The sequence below is a fragment of the Alternaria ethzedia genome (assembly GCF_023757985.1).
Source record: "Alternaria ethzedia strain BMP 0044 chromosome Unknown scaffold_39, whole genome shotgun sequence".
Taxonomy (NCBI): Eukaryota; Fungi; Ascomycota; class Dothideomycetes; order Pleosporales; family Pleosporaceae; genus Alternaria; species Alternaria ethzedia.
In genome coordinates, this window is record NW_026056232.1 from 14794 (window position 1) to 41374 (window position 26581).

The 26581-nt window shown below is 55.4% G+C and overlaps 10 protein-coding genes across 10 annotated transcripts; 2 read left to right on the plus strand and 8 right to left on the minus strand.

Annotated features, from left to right (window-relative positions):
* Positions 1–1664: 1664 nt before the first annotated feature.
* Positions 1665–3195, minus strand: J4E87_009775 (uncharacterized protein; the record flags this gene model as incomplete). The annotated part of the gene is made up of 3 exons (XM_049381349.1): positions 1665–2090; positions 2150–2995; positions 3046–3195. 3 exons carry the CDS (start codon positions 3193–3195, stop codon positions 1665–1667), a joined length of 1422 nt encoding a protein of 473 aa, XP_049228843.1.
* Positions 3196–5436: 2241 nt separating this feature from the next.
* On the minus strand, positions 5437–8127 carry J4E87_009776 (uncharacterized protein; the record flags this gene model as incomplete). The annotated part of the gene is made up of 1 exon (XM_049381350.1): positions 5437–8127. The coding sequence occupies one exon, from the start codon at positions 8125–8127 to the stop codon at positions 5437–5439; it is 2691 nt and encodes an 896-aa protein (XP_049228844.1).
* A 677-nt stretch (positions 8128–8804) lies between these two features.
* Positions 8805–12343, minus strand: J4E87_009777 (uncharacterized protein; the record flags this gene model as incomplete). The annotated part of the gene is made up of 3 exons (XM_049381351.1): positions 8805–9743; positions 9793–10362; positions 10775–12343. 3 exons carry the CDS (start codon positions 12341–12343, stop codon positions 8805–8807), a joined length of 3078 nt encoding a protein of 1025 aa, XP_049228845.1.
* Positions 12344–12653: 310 nt separating this feature from the next.
* Positions 12654–13892, minus strand: J4E87_009778 (uncharacterized protein; the record flags this gene model as incomplete). The annotated part of the gene is made up of 1 exon (XM_049381352.1): positions 12654–13892. One exon carries the CDS (start codon positions 13890–13892, stop codon positions 12654–12656), a length of 1239 nt encoding a protein of 412 aa, XP_049228846.1.
* Positions 13893–14464: 572 nt separating this feature from the next.
* Positions 14465–15295, plus strand: J4E87_009779 (uncharacterized protein; the record flags this gene model as incomplete). The annotated part of the gene is made up of 2 exons (XM_049381353.1): positions 14465–14549; positions 14604–15295. The coding sequence occupies 2 exons, from the start codon at positions 14465–14467 to the stop codon at positions 15293–15295; spliced, it is 777 nt and encodes a 258-aa protein (XP_049228847.1).
* A 367-nt stretch (positions 15296–15662) lies between these two features.
* J4E87_009780 (uncharacterized protein) lies at positions 15663–16915 on the minus strand (the record flags this gene model as incomplete). Its single annotated transcript, XM_049381354.1, has 3 exons — positions 15663–15842; positions 15901–16437; positions 16622–16915. 3 exons carry the CDS (start codon positions 16913–16915, stop codon positions 15663–15665), a joined length of 1011 nt encoding a protein of 336 aa, XP_049228848.1.
* Positions 16916–17992: 1077 nt separating this feature from the next.
* Positions 17993–18886, minus strand: J4E87_009781 (uncharacterized protein; the record flags this gene model as incomplete). The annotated part of the gene is made up of 1 exon (XM_049381355.1): positions 17993–18886. The coding sequence occupies one exon, from the start codon at positions 18884–18886 to the stop codon at positions 17993–17995; it is 894 nt and encodes a 297-aa protein (XP_049228849.1).
* A 760-nt stretch (positions 18887–19646) lies between these two features.
* J4E87_009782 (uncharacterized protein) lies at positions 19647–23026 on the minus strand (the record flags this gene model as incomplete). The annotated part of the gene is made up of 3 exons (XM_049381356.1): positions 19647–19965; positions 20025–22814; positions 22863–23026. The coding sequence occupies 3 exons, from the start codon at positions 23024–23026 to the stop codon at positions 19647–19649; spliced, it is 3273 nt and encodes a 1090-aa protein (XP_049228850.1).
* Positions 23027–23311: 285 nt separating this feature from the next.
* Positions 23312–24104, plus strand: J4E87_009783 (uncharacterized protein; the record flags this gene model as incomplete). Its single annotated transcript, XM_049381357.1, has 2 exons — positions 23312–23387; positions 23437–24104. The coding sequence occupies 2 exons, from the start codon at positions 23312–23314 to the stop codon at positions 24102–24104; spliced, it is 744 nt and encodes a 247-aa protein (XP_049228851.1).
* A 265-nt stretch (positions 24105–24369) lies between these two features.
* J4E87_009784 (uncharacterized protein) lies at positions 24370–26137 on the minus strand (the record flags this gene model as incomplete). The annotated part of the gene is made up of 2 exons (XM_049381358.1): positions 24370–25975; positions 26040–26137. 2 exons carry the CDS (start codon positions 26135–26137, stop codon positions 24370–24372), a joined length of 1704 nt encoding a protein of 567 aa, XP_049228852.1.
* Between the last annotated feature and the right edge of the window lie 444 nt (positions 26138–26581).

A 26581-nucleotide genomic window follows, 5' to 3' on the forward strand; every position in this document is an offset into this window, starting at 1 on the left:
ACCTGGAAGTCAGTGACATACCCTCGTGTAAAGCTTCCACATGGACCTCAAACTGTCCGATACAGCGCGACGAAATTAAGCTAAGAAGGGTGACTGCCTTCGTTGTCTTAGGGATGTGGTCTGAGGACTGCGAGCGCGCGTGCGACTGGGGGAGTAGCGGCTGCGGTTGCTTGAGGCCTGAGTCTCGAATGGGGAGATGAAGTTGTTATGTCAGCAGCACCTGCGCTGGGCGAAGGATAGACGATATCTTGGGTGCGATCAGGACATTGAACTTGGCCTGGCGGGCTGTCGTCGAGCGTGCGCTCCAGCACCCAGGTCTTCAGCGAGTGTCGGGGGAATGTGCTCCTCGTTTAGGGCATCCAAACACCTCTTGATGTGTAGATGCGTCCGCCCTTGCGCAACTGGCGCGATGCGCGGAACGATGCCCGTCGCCCAGACAAAAACGTTGACAGATGCTGAAGCAAGGTCGTGTCTGGTAGGGAAGGCGGTAGTGGGGCCAGTCGCGACGACCTTGGGAGGCTCCGGTCCCGCAACTCAACGCGCGACCACGTGGACACGTGTGCTAGCAGCGAGATAACCAGCTGCAGCCGGATCGTGGCCTGGAACAATAATCTTGCTGCTGCCGCATCCTCTGGTATCGCTGCTCCCCGGGTCGCACGCGAGCTGTGAAGCAGCCCGCAGCGTGAACATCCCCCCATCGCATAGTCACCACGTGCCTCACCCATCCATGGATATCTCGGCAATCCAAGGAAAGTCACGACGAACAATAATGCGCCTTCAGATAAGGGCCATGGAAAGCGCGACCGAAACGGGAAGGTCCCTCCAGACATGGTGAACGAAAGGGAAGGTGCCGTGGTGCGAAGTCGGTGTGTGAAACCCACTTTTCCCGCGTGGATCTCCTGCGGGAAAGGCGTGGACGCGGAGTACATGTAGGGCGTGTGAGGGCGTAGGGCGCGGAACAGCAGGTAGATAAGAAGCCCGTTGCCGTTGCACCCGGAGAAGGAGGATAAGTATCTGGCTTTAAGGCATTTAGTAGGATCAGGTAGGTTGTTGTGCTGTCGCCATGTGGTTTGCGCACACCGCGATCTAGTCTTCTATGTAATTGCGCACGTTATCAAGCTCCGCGTCTCTCCTTCCAGCTTCTCCATGCATTGTTTCGCTCTCAGTTTCAAGCTTTACATCTACCTTCCTACATCCAGTCTGCTGAAGCCAGTCGTCAACTCTGCGCCCCGTTCCTTCTACGATCGACCCCGTTACCAAGGACAACATCAACAACTTTTTTTCGACGCCCAAGACACTGCAACCGCATCGACGCGAATGCCGCCCACGCCCCGAGACTAGATTCCACGCACATGAGAATTCCCCAGGTGGCGATGTGCTGTCAACTGAACGTTGCTTGGGCGACTACCGCGGCGCATGATGGCGGTGTCCCCCAGAAGCAGTCGCCGGTTTCGACTTTTACCTTTCGTTCGAAAGAGAAGGTATTAACAAACGACTCAAGGCAACAGTTTTGCAAAGTCAATGAACTCAAATCTTCAGATACGGCTTATATTGAGCCAGGGTATGATATATACATTCGAATCGTGCATATGCAACGCTAAAGAACAAGACTGGAGCGACCATGCAATCATGACGCTCCTTCCAACAAACAGCCACAGCCACGCTTAGTGACCACCGCTGGAGTTGGAGTTATCCGCGCAAGTCCAAGCCTTGGTGCCACCGTCCTTGTTGTACGAGTCGATGATACCGGCAATGGAACCATAAGTACCGCCAATGAGGAGGAACGTGCCAGACACAATGACGAAGACGGACCATGCGACCATACCCTTCCACCTCCAGTCGCGGTTGGACCGGTGCCAGTTGTCGTACAGCCACATGCAGCCCATGGGCTGGAAGCTCATGAGGGTGCCGAAGAGGGCGCCGACGAGCGAGACGAGACCGCCGAAGACGGGGATTGCGGATGCGATGACGTAGGCGGTTAGGGAGACGGCGGCGGTGAAGCCGAACCAGGTGATCCAGTGCTTGGTGGTGGGGTGGCTGAGATGCTTGGTTCCGCGCAGGGTGCGGATGAAGAAGTACTTGGCGACGAGCTGTTTGAGGTCAGCATACTGTCTGTAAGGAGTAAACGGAAGAGGAATGAGGAACTTACGTGAGTGACCAGGACGACGGAGGCAAGCAGACCCGGAAGCGCAAGACCGTAGCACACCTTCTTCATCAAGACACCGGCGGATCCCAGTGCAGGCGAAGCGACATACGATCCGCAGTAGTAGTAGACTACGATGCCGATGGCGACGTAAATCGAGGTCATGACGAACTGGCACAGCGACAGAGCCTTGAAGTAGTCCTTCTGGTCCTTCATCTCGGACACGACGTTGAAGTACGCAGGGATACCGCAGAACGCAAAGACAATGCTGGAAAGAGCAGCCGATGCCTCAGCGAAGGTAGGCGATTTGAAGAGCTCAAAGTCAGACTCCCAGGGGCCGAACTGAGGCGCCGCAGAGGGGCGATCCTGAAGACTGACTGAGACGGTGAGGGTAATGATAGCCGACATGATGCCAACAAGACCAACCCACGCAATCCAGGAGAGCTTGCCCAAGGTCTTGATCGAAGCAATAGCGAAGCCCACGAAGGCGGCCACCGCCACGAAGACAGCGGTACAGGTGCCGTGTTCAGACAACGAGTTCAAGCCGATGGAGATACCCAGCATACCGGAGCCAGCAACGCACGTCCACAGTAAAGCGAACGCAAGACCGAGCACCTCGCGGCCTGTGCGCCCAAAGAGCTTCTGTCCTACATCCTCGATACCGTACACCTCGGGGTGACGCATCTTGAATGTACCAACCATGTATCCAGACCACAGGGTGATCAATCCGATGGCGAGCAGCGAGATAATACCCGGAATGAGGCCCAGAGCATCGAATGCAGCGGGGATTGATAGGACACCGAGACCGATCTGAGTCTTCATCATGATGACGGAGGAACCCCACCAGCTGACCTGCAGAATGTCAGTATGCGTTGGGTAGGAATGATGGTATGGGAACATACGCTGCGGTAGTTGGGTCCTCCCTCGACGATTTCACCAAAGACGGCATCGGTCTGACCCGTTGGGTTGGTGTCCTCAGGCTTGAGCTGGGCGCCGTATTCGAGGTCGTTGCCCATCTTGTCGTCGCTGATCTTGTCGTTGGAGAAGCCCATGTCGCCCTGATGAGTGTTCCTGGGTATCAAGAGGAGATGGCGCACGAAAATGAGTCCTGCCTCCAAGGGCGACCGTCTGCCATTTACATATGCAAGAATCGTCGGCCCGACCGACATCGGCTGGCACAGACCCAGGAACGATGTGGAGGTCGCCGCGCGCGCATTGTTTCCCCAGGTACGTGGGTCGTTTCGCGGTAGTGGACACTGGTGGTTGATGCTTCACGTTGGCGTGAGAGGCGTGGAGCCGCGAAAGACCGAGGCAACCTGGCCTGGAGCCGCACTAAGCCGCGAAAAAATGTGTGCAGGTACAGCGAGGTTTTGCCGACCTAGGCCCAACCCGGGAAAATGACTCCATTTTTTGCATCGTCGAATGTCACCAGTGTCAAGCGCCCGCGCACTGCATGTTGAGCGCGTTCGAGAGCACTCTGGGGGAGCGCAATCGGTCGTGGCTTCCCAGGTGGCGTGGGCAAGCTTCGCGACAAGGCCGCCCACCACTGCTGCGCGCGACGACAAGCACGCGCGCCAGGACCGGAACAGGGCCGAAGCACTTCGGACCAAGTGAAATAGACGCTTATCTTTTGTGGATTTCTGGGCCTACGTTGTGGGACGAGGGTCCGCTGAGATCTGTTCAACAATGCTTTCCAAGATAGCGAAATAACGAGAATGCGTCATTCTTGTCGCGTTTTCGAATGAATTGTGTCAATATCGATGATATGCGTGGGTGCGCGAAGAGATTGCAGAGATAGCATGCGCATATAGAGGAGGTCGGAGTCGCGTGGAAGTGGCGCATTAGTGAACAGGTTGCAATGGTACACAGGCACGCTACAGGTGTAGTTTGAGCATCCAGATCCTCAAGGCTGTCATGCGACCCTGTATCGCTACACCATGAACCAAACCGCAACAGTCCCGAGATGGTCGTGTGCTGGTATAGTACCTGAAATGCTATATCGCAATGCCGCAAGCTGATACATGGTCGTATCAAACTCCAGGAATCTATTGCGATGGGCGTCCAAGACGCGGAGAGACTTGCGCAACTTGGAGATATATTTCCGAGTATTGGCGCTGGATATGAGGGTATCGGAGGAATACTCGGGAAGGAAGCACGTGGAGAACGGGCCTCCTCCGCACTCGACTACCTTCCCGAGCCAAAGGACAAGCAGCTACGCAACCACTCCGGTGAGCACGGCTTCTGGAAGCCAAGTTGCAGCACTCCGTCCGCAAACTGACACCAGGGCTGACCCAGTGCTACGGACGCGATCTGGGGCAGATTTGCTGTTATGTAAAGAGTTCGGAGGATGCGGAGCGGCAGTCTGGGGAAAGGCATTGTCGTTAGGTAACAGTTGCAAGGTACGGATGGTAGCGCAGAGCCTCAATCTGGGGCAGCTGTTGTCGTTAGGTAAGACGTGTGGTAGCGAGTGGGCCTGACATGACATGCGTCCCTCAGGCGCCATCACTAATCCGCTCGACGTCATACCTGCTCGCAGTGCGATTGCGCATCGTGTCCCTCCGCTGCTCCGCCGTGCGCTCTGCTCAACGGCCTTGGTTCCGCTGATCACAATGTATCGCACCTCGTAGCCCTTCAATGTCAGAATTGCACGACCCTTACGCCAAGACTGACGCCGAGTTGTACCAGATCGCGCGAAGGAGGCTGAGGAGCGGAGTCTAGGCCGTTGTCCACGCTCGCGATTCCCGCTGCTGGGACATCGGATAGAGTCTGTGGGGTCGAACAGGATGCGGGGAGAGGATGCGCGTTGGTATGCCTTCAGGGTGGAGGGGACTTAAGCTTTGCGTGCGTTGAGCCAGTCGTTGTCGCAGAGGATGACGTGATACCGCCGGCAGTGGTCGATGTAGCGCGTTTCGACGCCCGGGTGAGTTGCGGAGAAGGAAAGTTCCGGAGCGATACAAGCCGTTCGTGAGTCGCTTGAGCGCGGTGTTGCGGCGCCGTGGGTATGGCTTCGGCCCGTGGCGTAATATTCCAGAAAAAGTCGCGCATGGCGTTACCGCGCTGGAAATAGTCTATCTGCACGGCGGGCGAGCAAGAGCCCGCATCCACACGCCTATGATATCGCTACCTGAAGGAGGGATACAGTGTACATCATCGGAGCCGCTGTTCTTGAAAGTGACCACGCGACAGGACTTTGCAAACTATCGTGCATGTTCAAGGCTGACCAAAGTAGAAGGAGTGAAATGAAGACATTCTCAGAACGTATCAATTCAGTTTGAACCCACGTCGCAAAGCTACTACACAGCGTACCTCACCTTAAAACTAACCGACTCAAAAACATCCCAATCCTCCTCACGCTCCTCATTCCCGAATATGCGCAGCGCACTAACCTTCATCTTGTACGCCCCCTCGTCAAGCACCGTCCCATCCGCCATCAACCCATTAAAGTACGCGCGCACCTCACCTCTGGCAACGTACGTCTGCGGAAATCCAGCCAACGCACCCAACACCTTGTCTTCCTGCACCACCTCGACGCGCACCAACGACGAGCCTACTAACGTGCCAACGTATACATTCGGTGTGTTTTGCATGTCACCGCGGTCGGTCAAAGGCGGGTTCTCAGGGTCTGGTCTAGGGATTGTGTACGAGGAGTTTGCAGGCGCGGGCGAGTATCCTTGCGCGAGGTAGACTCTGTCGGCCGTTGCGATGGGCACGTCGCGCATGTTTCCGACGACGCCTAGATAGGGTAGGTGGAGCTTGTCGCCGATGCTGAGGAAGCCGCTGTAGACGGGGAGTAGGGTTGCGTTGACATCTGCGGGTGGTGTGATGTCGACGGTGACCTTGGCGGACTGGCCAGCGGGGACGTTGATGCGGGAGGAGAAGGAGACAGTGGCCCATGAGTCAACGGCAGGGTTGGGGAACACGCCTGTACGTAGGTCGGGGACGTTGGGTTGGAAAGTGTATACTGTGACGGCTTTGCGGTGGTCCAAGTCGAGGACCTCGTCGGTGGAGCCAGTGTTCTTTATGCTGAAGGTTCGGGTGCCGACGAAGTGTTCCGTGTCGTTCAGCATGAGACTGTCGACATCGAGCTCAAGAGTGGTGTGGGCAGCGTTCCACGCTTGAATCAGCCCGGCGCCTTGCTGGGCGACTGGAGCGAGGATGTCGGGGTATGCCTTCGTACCGTCGTGCCATGCAAGTGGCTTGGACGTGTGTGTGAGGATCCTGCGAAGGCGCTCTGGTTCCAACTTGCCGTATACCTCACCAAGCATTGCGTAGACACCTGCAACCAGCGGCGTTGCCATACTGGTACCAGTCATGACGCGGTAGCTACCCAAAGCCGTCGGATACGTGCTCAGGATGTTCTCTCCGGGTGATACAATCTGTGGCGTCATGCTCAGCTCCCAGGTTGGGCCCCAGCTACTCAGCTCGCCCGCGACATATCCGCCGGTCTCATTGTTCTCAAGCTCCTCGAGGTGCGTCTGGGTTCCATTCGCGGGTATTGTCACGGATACGGTGCTGCCCTGCGAAAGGAGGGAAAGCCAACGCTCGGCAACGTATGGGACAGCCTTGACTACTCCTTCGATCCCGTCGGCGTAGACGTATGGCTCGTCCCGCATCGTAAGGTTGCTGCGCTCATAGTAGATCATAAATCGTGCACCCTTCGCGGCGAGATTCGCGCCCTGATCTTGCGGATAGCACTGGGTTGCTCTTGCATCCTTGAACTCCAAAAGCACGATGCGCTGGCTCAGATCTGGCGTATCATCGGGCAAGGGCTTGCAAGCGTCATCTACATCGGCAGCAGACCACAGCTGGAGTGTTGTGTCGGCAGCAAATTCGGGTACACCCATCAGAAAGCCAAAGTCGGTCGTGCCGTTGCTGGTAGCATTGGCACCAGTCGTGTAGGAGCCTCGCTCGAGGAATGTGGGGAACTTCGTATTGGACACTGCCCCTGTACCCATGACGCTGTATCCCGTTGCCGGTGTAGAAGCGTAAAACATGCCCTGGCCTCCGCCGTTGCCTTCAGATATCACAACAGGAATACCGGAGTCGACAATGCGGGAGATGATGACAGCACGTACATCCTGCGCCCAGCCCGACTCATCGCCGTTGGAGTAAGAGATGATGTCTGCGCCGTCCTCGACAGCCCGAGCAAATGCCATCAGCTCGATCTCGTTCGTGGAAGTCGATGTGCAGCCCCACATCCTGTATGCGCCTAGCTTTGCTCCGGGAGCAGAGCCTGTGAAGCCATACTCGTTGCCTTCGAGCTGAGCGGCGATGGTGCCTGCAACGTGGGTACCATGTCCACCGCAATTGTCCATGGGGTCGTCATCGGGCTCAGGGAGTGTCTTGCCTGGTATGTAGTTATCGCCGACGAAGTCGTACCCCGCTTCTACCAGACAGCCCGGTCCAAAGCATCCGCCGAGTGCTGGGTGGGTGTAGTCGAGACCGCTGTCAACGATAGCGACGCGGAAACCTTTGCCGGTGACGCCCTCTGCGTGCAGCTTATCAACCTGGGTCATTACATGAGGAGAAAAGGTGCGCTCGGAGGTGGTTTGCCGCTTGGTGCGCTTCTGCTGGGAAGGTGCTACAACACTTTCCTCGCCCGAACGTGTGGTGATGCGCGTCGGCCATATGTTCTCGACCTGCGGCTGGGCCTTCATCTGACGCAGAAAGTCCCCGCCAGTCGAGTTCGAGCTCGACCTCTTGACTTGGAACGAGACGCCTTTGAAGAAACGGAAGCTCAGGTCCATGCGAGGTTCAACTTGTACGCCGCTAGCTGCAAGAGACGCGTAGAATGACTCCGGTGTCTCATCGTCATCCGCGAACTCGACAATGTAGGCACCGGGCATGATGCCGCCTGCCACAGGCGTGTCATTTGCAGCTCGTTGTACAATCGCATTCGGTTGGAGTCGAGCATGAATGGGCGTTGAGACGGCAAATTGCGCGCCCAGAACAAGGGCCGCGATGGCGCAAGAGATCTTTCCCATTGTCAAAAGCGAGCGTGAGGGGGATGCGTGTGTGGCATCGCAGCCATGATGACCATTATATCTGTACGAAGACCAAGCCCGTAGCGTTATCTGGAAGCTTTCGGGACATGTCGATGTTCATGCGCACTTCGTATAGCACGGTCATGTTGCTCAATGTGCCCTGTGTGTGGACAGGAAATAGAAACACCAGCATGGAGATCGTGGATAGTGTCCACTTTTCAATATTAGCTATCGGCCCCTTTCCCCATTGCGGATTACCACCGGAGAATTCGCGCTTCTTGCGGACCGAGCCTTGGCCGTTATAGCGGTGACTGCTCGAACTCTCTCACAAAATCCGATCTGCATCGTAAGATAGCCATGTTGCTGTCCGAATACGATGCGATAACGCGTGATGCGATTTCTTGGGGGAGAAGGACCGAGCTGTGAGCGGGGTCAAAAAAGCGCTTTGGTTTCATTCAGCGCGCTGTGAGCGTGCCGCCTCGTATTGGAGGGGCCTCACAAAATCCACGGGACAGTTACGAAGGCACATGGCATTTGACGACAGGCGAAGGATAACGCAGTGTTTGTTCGAGATTGAAGATGTGACCTCAGCTCATGTCACGCGGAAGTGGCGCCTTCACGCGGTGGGGCTTGAACGCCTAGCGCGCCCAGGCCACTCTCCACACCCACCACCCAACTTACGACATCGTCGCATTCGCAGTCTTCTTGAACAGAAAACTGATCATCGCTCTACCTGGCACACTTGCGCTCGCAGTCCCATCACTGCCCACCGTCACCGTCGCAACACTCATGTCGTGAGTATTATCCGTATACCACGCCCTCACATCCGAATACCCAGCCAGCGCAACACCCACACTCTGCGCACCCGCCGCAGAATTAATAACCACAACCGCCACACTCCCATCCCCATTAACAAAAGCCCCAGCCTTGGAATTCGCCCCACCACTCGCCCCCACCCTCACAGCACCCGGCCTAACGACGCGAAACTGCGCGAAAGCCCAAAGCCGCTTGCTGACCTGGTAGTTCTGGCCATCAACCAGAATAAGCTTCTCGTTGTTATTATTATTCGTAGCGCGGTCCTGGACGCCTTCCCAGAAGATGTATGCGGACAGATTGGAGTTAACGATACCGTTGAAGACGGTGTTCGCCCAGGTGAAGCCATCGCCGGCACCGCCGTTGGAATACCAGGCTGTGCTCCAACCGCCGCTCAGGTCTGAGTACTCGGTTTGCCAGACGCGAGCGGCGGTGCGCATGGTGCCGCTGATGCGCGAAGTGTACTCGTGTGAGGTGATGGCGTAGACGAGGCTTTCGGTGCCGGCAGATGCGATTTGCGAAGCGTGTTGGGTTGCGACGTTCCAGCCTGTTGCTTCGCAGCAGTTTATGCCTACGGAAGTCAAGTTTGCACGGTCGAGTGTGGGACGAAGGACTTTGATGAACTCGGCGGCTTGGGTACCGGATGATTGCATTGAGGCGTACGAGGTGGATAAGTCGGGCTCGTTGAGGAAGCCGAGGTGTGTGACTTTGACGCCGGCTGATGCGTAGAAGTTGATGTATGCGACGAGGTAGTTCGCGTAGGCTTGTTTCCAATCTCCAGAGCGGCAATTGGTACCAGAGACCTGGGGCAGGTTAGCGGACGCGATGAGGGAACCTCGGGGATGCACGTACACCACAGAGCTGGCCGCCGTTGGTGTCTTGGTTGTTCGTCTTCATGCATCCAGGCGCACTCCATGCATTCGCGTAGAAGGTATTGACGCCATACTCTTGAGCTCTCTGGCTGAGGAACAACTGTCCGCTATCCTTAGCATCCCAGACGTACCCGCTGTAGTTAGTAGTGACTTCAACCGGTGTGCTTGGGCATTTAGGAAGGATCGTATTCATGAAATCGCTGTTGCTATTGGGTGTCGAGCCAATACCGTTGCGCACGATTGAGAAGCCAGCACCGGTGGTCGTGTTGAAGAGTATATCGAGAACCTCGCGCTGTTTGGGCTGCTGAAGATTGACGATGAGGTTTGCGCGCTGGAATGCGCCTGAGAAACCGAAGCCGTCGATTGTCTGGTATCTCTTTGTCAGGTCGATGGTGACTTTCTGCTGCGCTTGGCGATTTTCCAGAGAGACTGCTGAAGTGACATGCGATATAGCCCCAAGGACTGCGAGATGCGACAGTGCGAAATACATGATGCGTTCAATGGTGATGGTTTCAAAACGGTTGTGGAGAGCATCTCGCTGAAGTATACCCTGCAGTTAACATGTGGGGCACAAACAGGCTGTTCATCGTATCGTTCAATCTGCATTCGGCGCAGATCTCATCACTATCGTATGGTGATTTGCGGAATCTACATTATTCCGTGTCCTCCGATCGAGGCTACTATATACACTTCGTATCAGACATGGGGAGGACTTCTACCCCACGATTCCCTTGCGCCGAAGAGGCTGAGCATGGATTTAGCCGACAAGTCTATTGCGACAAGCGTGGGTGTGAGTGTGGAACTTAACGAAAGCTTCTCCACTGCAATCAGGTGTCATGAACAGCACCGATTTAAAGTTATTGATCTAGCTCGTAATATGCTAGCTACACTTGCTACGCTCGCGGAAGGACAGTGGAAAAGCTACACATAATCGACAGCAATCACCCCAACCATCCACCTACGCCTGGCGCTTGAGAATAATACCGCGACCTGCGCACAAACATAGCCGGCCGCTTTGGCCTCTCTTGAACGGCTGGAGGTACATCCAAAGCAACCTGCTTCGAAGGCGATTCCTGGCTTTTGTCTTCCGCTACCCCGTCCTCTGTCTTTACCGAATGAACAGAGCGCGCCTTCGACTCAGACTGCGGTGTCTTTCCCTTCCCCAGATTCCCATTCACCTTCTCCGCCGTAGTCCAACTCGCATTCATACAAGTCAGCAACGCGTAAATCTTGACAAACGCATGCAAATGACCAAACAAAAGATACGCGGGGAAATACACAACATCGGCAGGATGTTTGCGAAAGTGTTCCAGAATCTTGACAAACTTGAACGACAGGATCCAGAGCGTGAGCGCGGATGCGCTGATGGGGAAGTACTCAGCCTTTCCGTACTGCTTCAGCGAAGCACGAAGCGTCATGTACATACACGATTCCTGTGTGAGCGATTGACGGAAGAACCACATGAGCAGACTCCAGCTCATGAAGGGATGACGCACCCACGTCAGCCTGCCCATCAACTGCGCGGGGTTATTCCGCCAAGTCGTGCGTGTCCAGCGGAGTACTTGACTCATGAACTTGGGCCACTCGCCCAGTTCCGTCGTCATAACGCTATCGGGACCAGCTTGCAGACCCATTTTCCAGTCATGCTCAATCAGCCAGCGGGTGTGGAATTTGTCGTCATCGGAGTTAAGAGGTTCGGTTTTGAAAGGCATGTACGAGTTTAGGTATCCGTTTAGGAACTCGGGCGATGCATAGATAGTCGTGCGGAAGACGCCGAAACGGCCTGGTAACGTTGAGAGGCCGCGGTCGATGCCGTAGGTGCCGCGGTACTCGTAGGAACGGCGCATCAGGTAGGTCATGCCCATGAAGTTCCAGAATCCGGGCCAGGAGAAGGGGTGTCCGCGGTGCCGAGCTTGCAGGTCAGCGCTGACAGCTCCGACTTTGGTGTCTTCGAAAGGTGCGATCACGGAAGCGATGAAGCGCGCGGATTGGGGCCAGTATGTGTGGTCGTCCTGCAGGATGACGAGGCGCGTTTCGACTTGCTTGAGGGCTTGGGCTGTTTGTTCCCGGCGTGAGGCCTTGACGCGATGGGCCACCACGACCTTGCTCTCTGGGAATAGAGCTCGGAAAGAGCGAAATTGTTCTGCGGCTTGTGTGCCGGCGGTTGCGATGATGAGCTTGGGTACGTTTTGGTTGAGTATGGAGCGGACAACGTGATGCAGTGTTACGGACATGAGGTCTGTGGTGGGTATGATGACTGTGACATCGTTGATGTGGTATGTGGGGTTGAGCGGTATAGGTGTAGGCCGGTATCTATAGGTGCCGTATAGACTAACAAGAACGCGGGTGTAGCGAAGAAGAAAGACGAAGAGGAAGCATATTGGGTAGATGTTGCGATGTAGAGACTGGTAGATGGGCCACTCTGTCTGGCGGGTCGACAGGTACAGTAGAGGCATCTTTAGGCTGTGGCTCGTCTCTGGCAGTAGTGCGATCAACGCATGTGTTTCAGGAAACGGATCGGTGAGAGTCATCGTGAGCAGAGGCTAGATTCGCTAAGAATCCTGACTATGGAGATGCTATAAAGAACAAGCGAAGGATGATGCAGTAACAAAGCGTTGTGGTAGAGTGCGTTGCTCATATCGAGACAGCGCAGGGAGTCCTTTATATCGCAAAGAATCATGGAAGAGACAGCGAAGTAGGCTGTGAGTATGTGAGTAGTTACAGTGGTGTATTTGTGTCTGCTAATCAGCGCATATAGAATCGAGAGAAGGACGGCGATAATAGAGCGATCGCATTTGGTATCGTTGTTGTGAAGCAAGAAAACACGTGAGAGCCCCCTACTCACACAGCGACCCATTCGTACGGCGGCAGCTTCGAATCATCCGGCTTGTCCTCCGGCAACAACTTATACGCTTTCGTCTTGCAAAACGTCCAGGCGAGTGCGTCGCGTAGCCTTATTGCCCAAGTAGTCTGAGGGAAAGCGAACTGAGGGAAGCCAGGCGGCAAGTCTGCACCTTGACCTTGGACCTTACGGTACGTCTCTTCGTAGCGCTTGAGCGCAGCTGGGATATCGTCGGTGGTCTTGATCTTGCCGAGTTCGCCTGCGAGGAAGTATGCGCCCTCGACAGCGAGGGTAGTGCCAACACCGAATGTGGCGTGGGCTGCATCGCCAAGAAGAACAGCACGATTGTTCGTCCAAGTGGGAAGCTTGACGTACGCTGAGCGGCTCATATAGAAGTCGTCGCATGCGTCCATGCCGGCGAGGATGCGCTCAGCCTGCCACCCCGCATCGTCGAGATACGTATGAAGGATTTCTTTCTGCTTCTCGGGACCGCCTTCCATCGCTGCTTCGACGAGGGGATCGTAGTGTCCATGTGCTGGCGTTGTGATGATGACGTAACACCCAATCGTCTTGCCGTTGCGATGCGGTCGCGTCATCAAGCCTCGGCCTTTTGGTGCGTTGTACCAATACCAGTGCTTCGTGTCGGATTCCTGGCGGGGAATGCTGAAGTACGCGACGTATTGCCCGATGAAGTTGTAACTTCCCTTGAGCGTCTCTTCATCCAGGATAAGGGAGCGGATTCGTGACGCTGAGCCGTCTGCGCCAACGATGAGGTCGAACTTGTCTTTTGCTCCACTGTCGAAGGTCACGTCCACCGACTGGTCTGTTTGTTGTACCGCTGTGACGTAGTCGCCGTACACGTATTTCACATTCTTCATACTCTTCGACGCATCCAAGAATAGGCCGCAGAGATCTGATCGCAGGATCTCATACTCGGATGTAAAGCCGCCTTTTCCGAACTCGGCGACAATCTTGCTTTGTGCGTTGATCAGGCGTGTGCCCTCTTCCGTGGTGTTGCGTGCAAGTACGCTTGGCAAGAGGCCCATCTTCTCGACGATGGAGATGGCTGGACCGCGAATCTCGATGGACTGGCCGGTGGGCCGAGGGAATGGCGAGCGTTCTAGAACGGTGATGGAGGCATTCAGACCTGTTCTGGCGAGCCAGTAGGCGAAATTTGATCCTGCAATGCCAGCACCGTTGACGAGAACTTTGAGTTGGGGAGCTGTTGCGAGAGACATGGTTCTGATGAGGTCTTTGGCGATGATGTGTTGAGGCATCTCGATGGACGCGACACACGTTACTTATATACCTTGAAGTGGTGATGCTCTTGCATCCAAGGCGTCCAAAGCTCAGCCTTGATGCGCTGAGGCACGCCTGACCCGAGATCAATCTGGCCCGAAATGCGTGAAACCCGAGCCTAGTGGCACACACATCGCTACGATACGCACGTACGTCGACGAGCTTATCGCAAATAAGCACTGGCTAATGCGCCGCACCGACATGGTGTGAATTAAGGTATGCTGTCGTGCTCCAATAGTGTTGGAGCAAGAGTGCTGCCTGGCAAGCGGTGGGCGGTTGGGGGCTGGTGGTTGTCGCTGGGGCCACCCGTCTCTCCCCCGCCATGTCCACTTCGAGACAGGCGGGAATGCGTAACTTCCGAGCTGCGATGCGAGCGCATCGTATCTAGGAGTCCTAAAGTGGCATGATGCAATGACGCCACAAAGATTGCAGCATCCTACTAACCCAACGCCTCTTCCTCACGTCCACGTATTTCGTCCAAACCTGTAAACGCCTATCTACACTCCCTATGATGGCGCGCATCCTCATCACAGGCTCTTCCGACGGTCTCGGATCCGCCGTCGCCCAGCGTCTCGTTGCAAATGGACATTCTGTTGGTGTGTATCTATGATCACCAACCTGAACGACATCCCCGCGCTGACGCACCGCAGTCCTCCACGCGCGCAACGCCCAACGCGCAAAGGACGCCACGACAGCATGCCCAGGAGCCGACACAGTCATAACAGGCGACCTATCCAGCCTATCCGAAACCAAAAACATGGCCAACGAAGTCAACAAACTGGGAGCCTTCGACTGCGTGATTCACAACGCCGGACTTTATCAAGGCCCACTCCGCAAGACGCACGAAGGGATTCCCGCCTTAGCAGCCGTCAACACCGTAGCGCCATATGTACTCACCGCACTAATCACGCGTCCCAAGCGCCTGATATTCCTCTCTTCGGAGATGCATCAATCGGGTTCACCTAGTTTAGACGATGTTCTCTGGCAGAAGCGTGGCGAAAGCGGATACAGCGCGAATGCGGCTTACTGCGCGAGCAAGCTGCACAATGTCTTGCTTGCCAAGGCTTTCGCTCGGAGATGGCCTGACGTGAAGAGCAATGCATTGGATCCTGGCTGGGTGGCTACCAAGATGGGTGGCAGTTCGGCGCCAGGCAGCGTTGATGCGGCGGTCGAAAGTTACGTTATGCTTGCTGAGGGGGAGGAAGAGAAGGCCAAAATAAGCGGGTGCTATTTCCACCCGGGCAAGCGACAAGGCACACCCCATAAGGCAACAGAGGATGAGAAGGCTCAGGACAAGCTGCTGGAGATCTGCGCTGAGTTCTCTAGTGTTCAGCTTCCATAATACTTATTACATTCTAGCAATAAACAAGCTTCTTTGATTTACACACTAGTGCTTGCGAGACAAATACTATGACTACCACGAAATCCACCATCCTCCCCTCCTCTGCCCCTCCTCCTCCCCGCCGCCTCCTCTACCCACCTAGGACACGCCGCATAAGGCGACGGGGGATAAGAAGGCTTAGGACAAGCTGCTGGAAGTTTGCGCTGAGTTCTCTGGTGTTCAGCTTCTATAATGTTCTTCATGTTACAACCATGTACAAGCTTCTGTGATTTACACACCAGCGCTTGCTAGACATACTCGAAGAAACATGGTATTACTACCGACTATTATACCAATGTATCAAAACGCCCACAATGTTGCTGTCGACCTACTTCGTCTCTAGACTCTCTCCAGTAACCCTCCTCTCCCAAAGAAACTCATAATCATCCATCGCCTTGCTCACAAAATCCTCCAAATCCTTCGCAAACTCCTCATTCCACTCCTCCACCCACTTCTTCCTCTCCACCTCCATCGTTAAACCTTTCGCTTCATACCCCTTCTTAATTCCCTGCAGAGCCACTCAGTCAGTACACATCTCACAAGCATTCCGTACAGCCACGACGTACCTTACTCGCATTAATCGTACTCAAAAACCTCGCCATAAGCGGATTATCCTCAATCTTCTTCTCCTCCCACTCGTACTGCACGGCCTCGGGGTCGAGGCCACATTGGAGGCACAACTGGCGGACGGCAAGCGGGTTGTTCATGATATCATCCGCATCAATAACCCTTGGCACAATCCCGGACGTAGCCTCCCGCTCTGCATACCATTCATACAACGCCCTTGTATACTTGAGAGTATACGTGGTACACGTATACAACGTCCGTGGCTTGGTATCCGGAAACGAATCCTTTTGGGCGCGCAGCATGGAGGGGAACATCAAAATCGGATGCCGGATTTGGAAGATGGGTTGGAGGGTGAGGAGGAGGGAGTCGGGGACGGAGGTAGGGTTTGTGTGTGGTAGGGATGGGGAGGAGGGGGAGGCATTGTTGCGTGGGTGGATGGTTAGGGCTGGGGGGGTGTCGTTGGGGTAGACGGTTGAGAAGAGGCGGTCGGGGCCGGAGAGGAAGATTGTGTGTTCTTTTACGAAGGCTTGTTTGTTCTGTTGGATGTTTGTTAGTTGGTGTTGCAGATGGGGATTGTGATAGCGAGGAGTGGGACGGGCCAGCCCGAGCACGTCATCTTGTGGGCGGATCACGACGGGCGCATGTGCGGTTGTGGCGCAGCCTTGCCCTTATAACTCCCCAACCCCACATCTCGACTTCATCTCTTCCTTCCCTACTTACATTCTTCGCGCAATCGTCCAATTCGTCCTCCAAGCTGCCAAACGCCGTTTTAAACGTCTCATACAACCCGTTTCTCTCCTCCTCAGGCCATTCGCTCAGCGGCCCTTTCTCCAGATTCATCAGCGTCGCAAAGCCACCATCGAAGAGCTTGTAGCCAGAGTTCTGGTAGCCGGGCTGCTTGGACATCATGGTTTGGAAGAGATTGGATGCTGAGCGGGGGTGCGTGAGGAGGTAGACTCCGCGGCGACCGGGGGGGAAGGCATTGGGTTGGGGGGTTTGGAGTGTGCCTGGCATGGTCGCTTGCTTGCTTACTTGCCTGCTTGGATGTGGTAGGTAGGTTGGTATGGAAGAAGAAGAAGAAGAAGAAGAAGAGTCTTGATAAAATGATCGATCTATCAAGCAGAGAGAGGGAAAAGAGCAAGACGCAAGAATTACCGACGGCAGAAAAGAGCTGGCTATCGCAAACAACTTATGCGCTTGCGGACGAATACACCCCGTCACTTGTACACCTACCTTGTATGAGGATCATCACGCTGCAGTACAGCGGCTACCGACTGCCCGCCCCTCCCCCCAACGGTCTCACCTCCATGGTGTCCACTTGCGGTCTACGGCGACCGAGGAGTCCGAAAGAGCGGAGCTGATAAAGCGCTGCAAGGCGATATGGCTTTAGGCTGTGGCAGCAGTCAAGGCTACGTAAGGCTACGCAAGGCTACTGTCCACTAAGCGTCGCATACCAGCCCCGCACAAGGCGTAAGGTGACTGCAGTCGCCTCGCGCCAGCGGCCGACAGACCGACGTTACACTATCGGCCGAGATATACGCATGCAGATCCGTGCAAGCATACGCACTTCTAGTATGTACGACCGCTACTTTCGTACATCAGGCAAAGTCAGGCGATCTCGGTGGATATTGTATAGTAAGAAGCTGGGATTATGTGGGGGTATCATGTAAAATTATCTTATCAATCAATCTGATCAAAATCAATCGCCGAGATATATGCGAGCACCCTTCTCAGCAGTGATCTCCGCCTGTTGTAACTCAACTCCACCGGCGCAGTGTTTACGTGCGTAATGCGCAGCTGTTACTGCTGATGCCGAGGTCGGCATGCTTCAATCTAGACGCCTGACATGCTCGTGTCTTGTAAGAGACTGCCCGCGTGCATACACCCCCTACCCCGTCGACCAGAGATTGCCCTTGTTCGCATCGATCGGAGGGGCGCGCCAGGATAGTGAAGCACGCAGCAGGTTCGTGCGGTCCTCTGGCGTAGGCAGAGCGTCGTTGGTACCGCGGTAAACGTGGAAGAGGGTATTTCCTGCATGGTCTATGCATCAGCGTTGTGAAGGACAAGCACTGACTCATCCAAGACTATGCTTCAGCCCTCCTTCCCAGCCTGCTCATGCTCCTTGTCCTGTTCGTGCCCATGTTCGTGGTGCCCGTTGAGATGCAGGATCCGCTTCATGCCGTCGACACTCTTCTCCAGGTGAGGGTGCCGGGCTATGAAACCTCCGTGATGGCCGTTGGATGGAGTACCGGTAATAGTGCGCTTCTTACCGGCAAGAGGGTCAACCGCAGCTACCCTTGGAGGCCACTCATCCGAGTCTTTCCAGCCTTGTACCAGCGCCTTGGTCATGTCTGCGAGGTTGATGGGGACTGAGGGCGTGCGCGACGAGACTACGATCTTCTGGAAGATGTCGCGGTATGCTTTGGGGGTGATGGAGGCACGGATCGGGTTGTCCTCGAGGAGACGCGGCGCGACGGGGACGAGGTCGAAGGTGTCGGGCGTGGCGCTGGTGATGGAGTGCGATTCAGAGCCGGTGGGTGTGACGGCGTGCTCTTCGGACGAGTAGCCTGCTGCAGAAGACGGGCGGTTGGCCTGTCTTTGGCGGTTCGTGCCGTACTTCTTCACGCTCGCTGCGCCCGTCCACACGTCTCGCCGCTCGACCCAGATCCTCAGCCCTTCGTTGTCTTTCATCTCGCGCTCCAGCCTCTCTCGACGGCGCCTTCTGCGCGCTTCTCTTGTGCTCGCTACCGCATCGCCGATGCTCTCTGGGTTGTCGAACCTGTACGGGCCGACACCTTCGTCTTCTTGATCCGAGTCTCCAGATTCCGACTCGCCGTAATAGCGCTCGCGAAAGTCGGCAGCGTCGCGCACCTCTTCGTCCGAGGCTGACCAGATGGCAGGCACGTCGGGATACTCCCAGTCGTTGCGCAGGCGCTCGTCGAGGTAGCGCCGGGAGGCTCGGGCGGCGCTCAGGTTGTTCTCCATGGCTGAGGCGTGAGTGCAGCGCTGATCGCAGGTGTGATGGGCAGAACAGTGGGGAACTGCAAGCGGGGACCAGGCTGACTGTCAGATCCCAAGGTTGGATGTGCCTGGGCTGGCGTGCGACCAACTTCCAAGCCTGTGTACCAAGACTAGTGACGCACGCGATTAACAGGTTGATCTCCCTCGCGCAGACGTCAGACAAATATCCCGCGTTGTGCTGCGGGGTATCTTGTACAATCTCGAAAAGATCAGATGGTCGTGGAAGCGGGTAGAGAGTGGGTTTGCGAAAAGAAAGTAAAACCGGCAGTGGCCGCGATTAAGAGGGTCAAGGGCAAAGACAATGCGACAAAGCTTGAATGGGCTTTGCGCTGGCACTGGCGCCAAATGCATCGTTGACGTCGACCGCACGCAAATGCATGCAGGGCAGAATGGCGGGGCGCGGTACTTTACCCAGCCGAGCAAGCGTCACATCACTCCACCTTCACCCAATTGCCCTTCACGCCACTGGCCGTACAGTGTGAGCAGCACTTCATGACCAACAGCATACATACATATTACTTCCATTGTGACCATGTTACCTCAAAATATGCGAACTAACTAGACTCGCTTTATAGGTACGCCATAAAGTACTTTGCACTCCGTCCTACCGACAAACCTGTCCAGCTCTAGAACGAACCCGAATTTATCATACATGTTGAACAACAAATCCACCTTCACAGTCTTCCCACCCAAGAGCCATGCCCGCTCATCAACAACCAATTCCTCACTTCTTCTTCCCCTTAGGCGCAGCCTTCGCCTTACCCTTACCCTTAGGCTTAACTTCCTCCTCATCCTCATCATCCTCTTCATCCTTCTTCTTCTTACCCCCCTTCTTCGGCGCGGCCTTCTTCTTCGGCTGCTTAACGTATTTATCCTTTGACAAATCCACATCCTCCTCTTCATCCTTGACCTCCACCTCAACCTCTCCATCATCAGATTCATCGATCGCTTCTTCAAGATCGGGCTTCTCTTTGGCTTGTTTCTTGGGTTGGGCGATGGAGGAGGCTTTCATGAAGGGGAGGGGGTGGGATTGTTGGTTGTAGCTGTGGAAAAGGGGCGTTAGTGGTGTAAGGGGGTGATAGTAAGATGAGGGGAGGCTTACAGGCGTGTAAATGTGGATTTGGTTTGTGAGTCGATCTTGACCTTCTCTTGGTCCATAGGTCCGACGCCGAGTTCCATGATGGCGTCGAAGTCGTCTTTGGTAAGGTAGTAGCTGTCCATCAGCTCGATGACTTGCGGAACAGCGTCTTTGCCTTCTTTCTGCAGCTTCTGAACTAGGTCCGTCCAGAGAAGTGGGACGTACTGCTGTCGAACCTCGTGTCGGTCACCGGACGATCGCAGCCTCATGTGAGCTTGGATTTCCTTGATCATTCGGCTCAGCTTGTTCGTAGAACTGTTCTTCCCCAGCCATGACGTGAAGCGCGTCTGGTTTCCAGCAGTGCTACCAGCAACATAGCTTGCAGGCCTGACGAAACTGAAGACTGCGTGCGTAGGCATCAAACTCCACTGCTGTTGGGAACCGTGAATCATGCGATCAACAAGATCACCATCACTGATACTATCGGCTGCTAACGACGCCAACTCCAGATTCTTCAGGTTCTTCTCTTTGCCGGAGTAGTTCAAGGACTGCATCGGGTTCGTGCCGAGGTAGTTCTCCTGCAGCATCAACGGACTGAACTCGTGGTCGTTGAAGTAGAGCTCAATCTTCTCGTTGAGTGTGGCTTTGCTGCTCGAGGCAAACATGCCGCCACCGAGAATCTTCTGCGTGATGTCCCATGGCTTCAAAATGACATGCTTCTCCCAGCTCTTGGACATCGTCTTGCCCTTGTCGAAATCCATGGCTGTTTGGTCGAGTTTGGCTGTGGAAATCATGTTGACGACCTGGCGGATATCGGCGTGGCTGCCCTCAATGAGTGCATTGACAACTGGCGCAGGCATCTTCAAGCCTTCTCGGTATGCGATGGTCATGATGCGTGATCGTACTTGGTCGACAGTGGGCCGTCGGAAAGGCAGATCGAATGTGACATAGTCGAAGGGTTTCATCTTTGGCAGCTTCCTGTCGTTGCAGATGAGGATCATGGGAACCTCCGTCTTCTTGCACACGGCTGCGAGCGCACCGACACCACCACGGTCACCCGCAGACATACCGTCGACTTCGTCCATGATCAGAACGAGCTTCTTCTTAGCTGCCTCAACCTTCTTTCCATCGCCAGCAAAGTAGCCGTGGAGTGAGTTGGTGCTGAGGACACCACGTAGGCCGTCCTCGATGAGCTTCTTACTTCGGGTATCACTGGCGTTTCTCTCGACGATATCGTAGCCCTCCAGCTTGGCGACGAGATGCGCTGCGGTAGTCTTACCAATACCGGGTGGGCCATGCAGCATGATGGCACGGAAGTTTCCGCTGCCGTCTTTGCCAGCCAATTTGAAGCCAGTCTTGAGGTTCTTTGGGAACATCTGCAACCAGCGCTGGATCCTCTCAACCGTCGCCTTGTTGCCGCAAATCTGGTTGAGTGATGTGGGCGCATACTTGGTAGTCCACAAACGGGAGTCTACGGCCGGGCCTGCACTCTGAGCAGCTGCTGTGACGGCAGAGGCTGTCTTGCTACCGGAAGCTTTCGCTGCTGCCGACAGCTCTTTCTGACGCTTCTTCTCCTCTTGCTCAAGCTCTGCAGCTTGCTTCTTGATCTTTTCCTCCTCCTTGCGTTGCTTCTCAGCGTGCTCGGCCTGTGCCTTGCTGTCGCCCTTGTTGCCAGCCGCAGTCAGCTTCTCGATGAGCACCGTCAGGCCATCTTCGTCGATCGTCTTGATTTCCATCTCTTGAATCTTCCGCAGTTTGCTCGGGCCGGCATCTGTGCCTAGCACAACATAGTTGGTCTTCTTGCTTGGAGCGCCAGTGACCTTCCCGCCGTGCCGTTTGACCAGCTCTTGGGCTTCTGTGCGACCCCACTTCTGCAGCACACCAGTGAAGACGAATGTGAGACCCGCAAGACATGTCTCTGAGCCTGAAGGCATCTCGCTGGATCCGCCTCCGAGTGGTGCAGCTTCCCCACGACCTGCATTCGCTTGCCAGTTGAACTTGGCATTATCGTCTTTGGGCGGTGGCGTGGGCGCGCGCACTGTAGGAATACTGTCGTAGATGGCCTGGATGTCTGCGCTGTCTTCGACCTCTTCCTTCTTGACCTTCTTTTTCGCTGGTGATTTGGGTGTCGTCGTTGTGGCCTTCTTCGGTCGTCCTTTCTTTGGCTTTTCCTCCTCTTCCTCTTCGTCGTCAGATATGGGTGACTTTCGCTTCTTGCCTGCAGTCGATGTCTTCTTTGGCTTGCTCTTCAGTGCTTGTTCATCCTCGTCGGGCTCCACAAAGTCGTCTTCCGCATCGATGTCCTTCATGTCAATGTCTTCATCTTCTGGGTCAAAGTCGTCTTCTTCCTTGATCTTCTTCTGCTGCTTGGCTGGGGCTTTTGGTGTTCCGCGATGTGGCAGCTTCACAGGTACATCGTCATCGCTCTCCGAAGCTTCCTTGTAGTCGTCTTTGCCCTTGCCCTTGACATTGGCCTCGAAGATATCGTCTGCGTCCTCCAGGTCGTCGTCCGGGAACTCATCCTCGTCATCCCGCTCGGCATAGGATGTAACGGGTTTCTTCGCTCGACCAGACGCCTTAGCATTGGTAGCCGAAGTAGCCGTCTTCGATGCCTTCCCGTTCGCCTTCGCGGGTGCCTTCTTCGGTGTCGCAGCAGGCGTTTCCGCAGCCTTCTTCTTCACAGGTTCGGTTCGCTTGGGCTTATTCGAGCTGGCAAAGAAGTCGGATGTGGTGGTCTCTTCGAGTACAGGTTCTGGTGTCGGTTCGCGCTTAACCTTCTTTGCGGCGGGCTTCTTTGGTGTCGCTTTCTTCGGCCTGGAGAATGTCAGGTTTGACGTCACCAAGCAGAAATTGTATACTTACTTCGCCTCTTCCTGCTCATCGTCGTCAGAGTCCTCTACAACACGACTTGTGCGACCCTTCTTCTTAGGCGCGGCCTTCTTCGTTGCAGGCTCATCTTTCTTCTGCGATCCCTGGCTTGCCTTCGGGGGCCCGCCGCCAAAGAAGCTGCGAATGTCGGCAGGCATCTTGACGATGAAAAACGCGTGTAATCAGATTGCAACAGTGTGACGCGTTCGCTGACAAGTGTTGAGCCAAACAATGGGGGGAAACGGGGTTTGGGTGGGTTGATGGACAATAGGCGCCATTGACGTGCACGACGCGACTTCGCGCGGTCATTAGGCAATTAGGCAGGCGCATTGACGCCACACCCCCGCGTGCGCCACAGCAGCCACAGATGTGTCTTGGCATCAGAACTTCGACACCAAAGTTACGGAGCGATTGGCCTGGTGCAGGTCCAACATCACAACGCCATGCCGCCACCAAGGATATCACAGGGCCTGCTGGCTCAATTTGGCCGACTAAACATCTCTGCTTCAAGATCCACACGTACGACTCCCAATTCCCACCTCCGACAGCCCTACTAACGAACACCCAGTACTCCAGCAGACATGCCTCTCCAAACCCCAACCCTCCGCCCTTAATACCACCCGCCTCTTCTCCACCACCCGTCCCGCTCTCAACTACCTCGCCCCCAAAGCCGGCGAATCACGCAAATCACGCAAAGGGCGCTGCCGCGTCCCCACCGGCGGCAGCATGCGCGGCACAACCGTCGTCTGGGGCGACTACGGCCTGCGCATGCGCGACCACGACCGGCGCATCTCCGCCCAACAACTCCGCATCGCCGAAGAAACCATCCGCAAGCGTCTCCGCGGCATGAAATTCCGGCTCTACATGCGCATCGCGGCAAACATCGGCGTGTACACCTCGGGCAACGACGTGCGCATGGGCAAGGGCAAAGGCAGTTTCGACCGCTGGACTGCGAGGGTGGCGGTGAGCAAGATCATCTTTGAGATTCAGGGGGATTTGCACGAGCAGGTTGTTAAGGATGCGTTTAGGTTGGCGGGGAATAAGTTGCCGGGGTTGTATGAGTTTGTGAGGAAGGGGGATGCGCCGGTTATGGGGATTACGAAGGTGGGGTTGAATGGGGTTACGGAGGAGGATTTGAAGAGGCCGAGGAGGAAGGAGCCGCTTGAGCAGACGGCTGGGAGGATTCCTGATGCGAGTTCGGGTGCGCCGGCGAATGGGCCGAGGGTGGAGATGTAGATGGGGGTTGGGATTGAGGCTGTGGACTAGAAGGATTGAGGTCGTCTGCCAATTCAGCTGCGTGGACGATGTTGTCAAGTGTAAATGCAATATGTAGCATGTATCATAAGAGAACATGTATTGAACTGTACAATCTTGAAATCGACAATGGACAGTATGATCAACATCAACCCTGAAGAAAGCACAACAAATAATGAATGGGATATCTAGGTATCAATACTGCAGCACAGCACAACTCTCACCTCATCAATCAAAAACAACCCCCTCACGCCTTATACAGCGTATCCAAAAACCCCTTCGCCAAATCCACAACAACGCTCTTATTCGGCAAGCTCCCCGCGACACCATACAACGCAGCCGTATCCCCCTTAACCGCGCCCTTCGCGCCCTTACCCTCCGCAATCCTCTTCCGCTCCGCATCCCTAACCTCCTCCGTAACCTCAACCAGATCCTCAATAAGCTTATCCACGACCGCAACAATCGGCAGCGTGACAGCAATGTGAATAGCAGGCGGGTTCTGGAGCGCATTTAAATGCCAGCCTTTACCGGACATGCCATCAGCGATGTCGTAGATATCGAGGGTGTTGGACAGGAAAGATACGACAGAAACCATGGGCCGACCGATGATCTTGAGATCAGACGCGAGTTCAGGTTTCTCGCGGATGGCGGTTTCGATCTTCTTCATGCCGCCGACGATTTTGTGGCAGGCGTCGAGGTAGCCGTTTGCGCCTTGCTTGACGAGACTGGCCCAGCAGCCTGCGATTAGGGCACCGGGGCGTGAGCCAGCGATGGAGGGGGATGCGTAGACGCCGCCGGACCAGTCGGGCGAGATGAAGTATTGGTACTTGCGGTATACGTCGGAGCGGTAGAGGACTGTGGAGTTTCCTTTGGGCGCGAAGCCGTATTTGTGCGTGTCGCAGGAGATGCTGGTGACGCCGGGCAGACGGAAGTCGAAGGGCTCGAATTCGAAACCTGCCTTGGGCAGCATGGGGATGATGAAGGAACCTAGGCAGCAGTCGACGTGGAGGGGAATCTTCTTCTTGACTGCGAGTTTACTGAGGCCGGAGATGTCGTCGATGATGCCGTGGGGGAAGTTAGGCGCAGAGCCGACGAGGAGGACGGTGTTCGGGTTGATGAGACGGGAGACGGAGGGTAGGTGGACCTTGTAGCTCGGTGCTTTGCATGCCACGAGGTGCATCTTTATCTTGAAGTACTCGCAAGCCTTGCGGAAGGCCGTGTGTGCGGTTTCAGGCAGGATCATCTCCGGTTGAGTGACGCCACGCTCAGCGTACGCCTTGTTGCGTGCGGAGAGACAGGCCATGAGAATGGACTCTGTGCCGCCAGACGTTGTAACACCAGCCGCATCATCCGGTGCGTTGAAGAGGGAGAGTACCATAGCCACAATCTCGGCTTCCATCTTCCTCACACCAGGGAACACATCCGGGTGGATGGGGTTCGCAACCGTGAACTTGCCAAACGCCTCCGTCTGCAGTCTGATCAACTCCTCCCCACCGTGGTATACCGCACCGCTGACTCTTCCATCTTCCCATCGAGTATGTTCCATATCAGCCAGTTCGCCTAGCTTCTTGCGCACCTCCTCTTCGCTCCATCCTTCGGCGGGCAGACTCGTGATGCGCTCGACGCCGGGACCGCTCGGAACAAGTTTGCGTTCGAGTTTTAGGAGCGAATCAGACACTTGCGCCTGTACCTTGTCGCGCACGCCGGGAAGTCGTAGGAAGACGCCGTAGAGGTAGCGGCGAATGCTGATGTAGGCATCGCTGATGGAGCCGAAGATGCCGCGACCTTTGAGTTGGTAGAAGGTTATGCGTGTCCAGCGGAGGAGGAAAAGAACAAAGATGATGTTGCGCAGGCTAGATATCTAATGTCAGTATTCCGCTCCTTCACTTATCGTTATCGGAAGGGAGGGGCGCATACACGTCGATGTTCAAGGCGACGAGCTGGCCATTAGCGGAGCTCTTCCGAGCATTGAATGTGTCGCGGAGACTGACGGGCAAGCGCGACGAGCCAGGCATCGTGGGCGGGTTGGGCGACTGTGTGTAGGGTATCAATCAAGTCTACGCCAAAGACATGATAGTAGGAATGTGGAGTTTGGGTCGCGGGTTGGCGCTCTGGTTAAGCATTTGCAAGAGGGCTTGCCATGTACGTCAATCACATGTCGCAGCCACTGGTGCAACGGCTTCGGACTGCCGAGGAACCCGCGTCCGAGATCCTAGCGGGGCATTTCCTCTTCAGGAAGCTGCTCCTACACAGCAGCCATTTGTAAGTATCATCAATCGATAGTTGTCGGAATATATTACTAGAAACCCGAAGATACTGAAGCACAAAGAAGGTTGACATGATCAGTAGCGAAGCTGCAGATGACCTCCACCTCCACCCCGCTTCCTCCCTCCGCCTCCCCCACCTTCCCTCCACAGATACGCAGGCAGTCAACATTAGTCCAAAACCGTCGGACAATG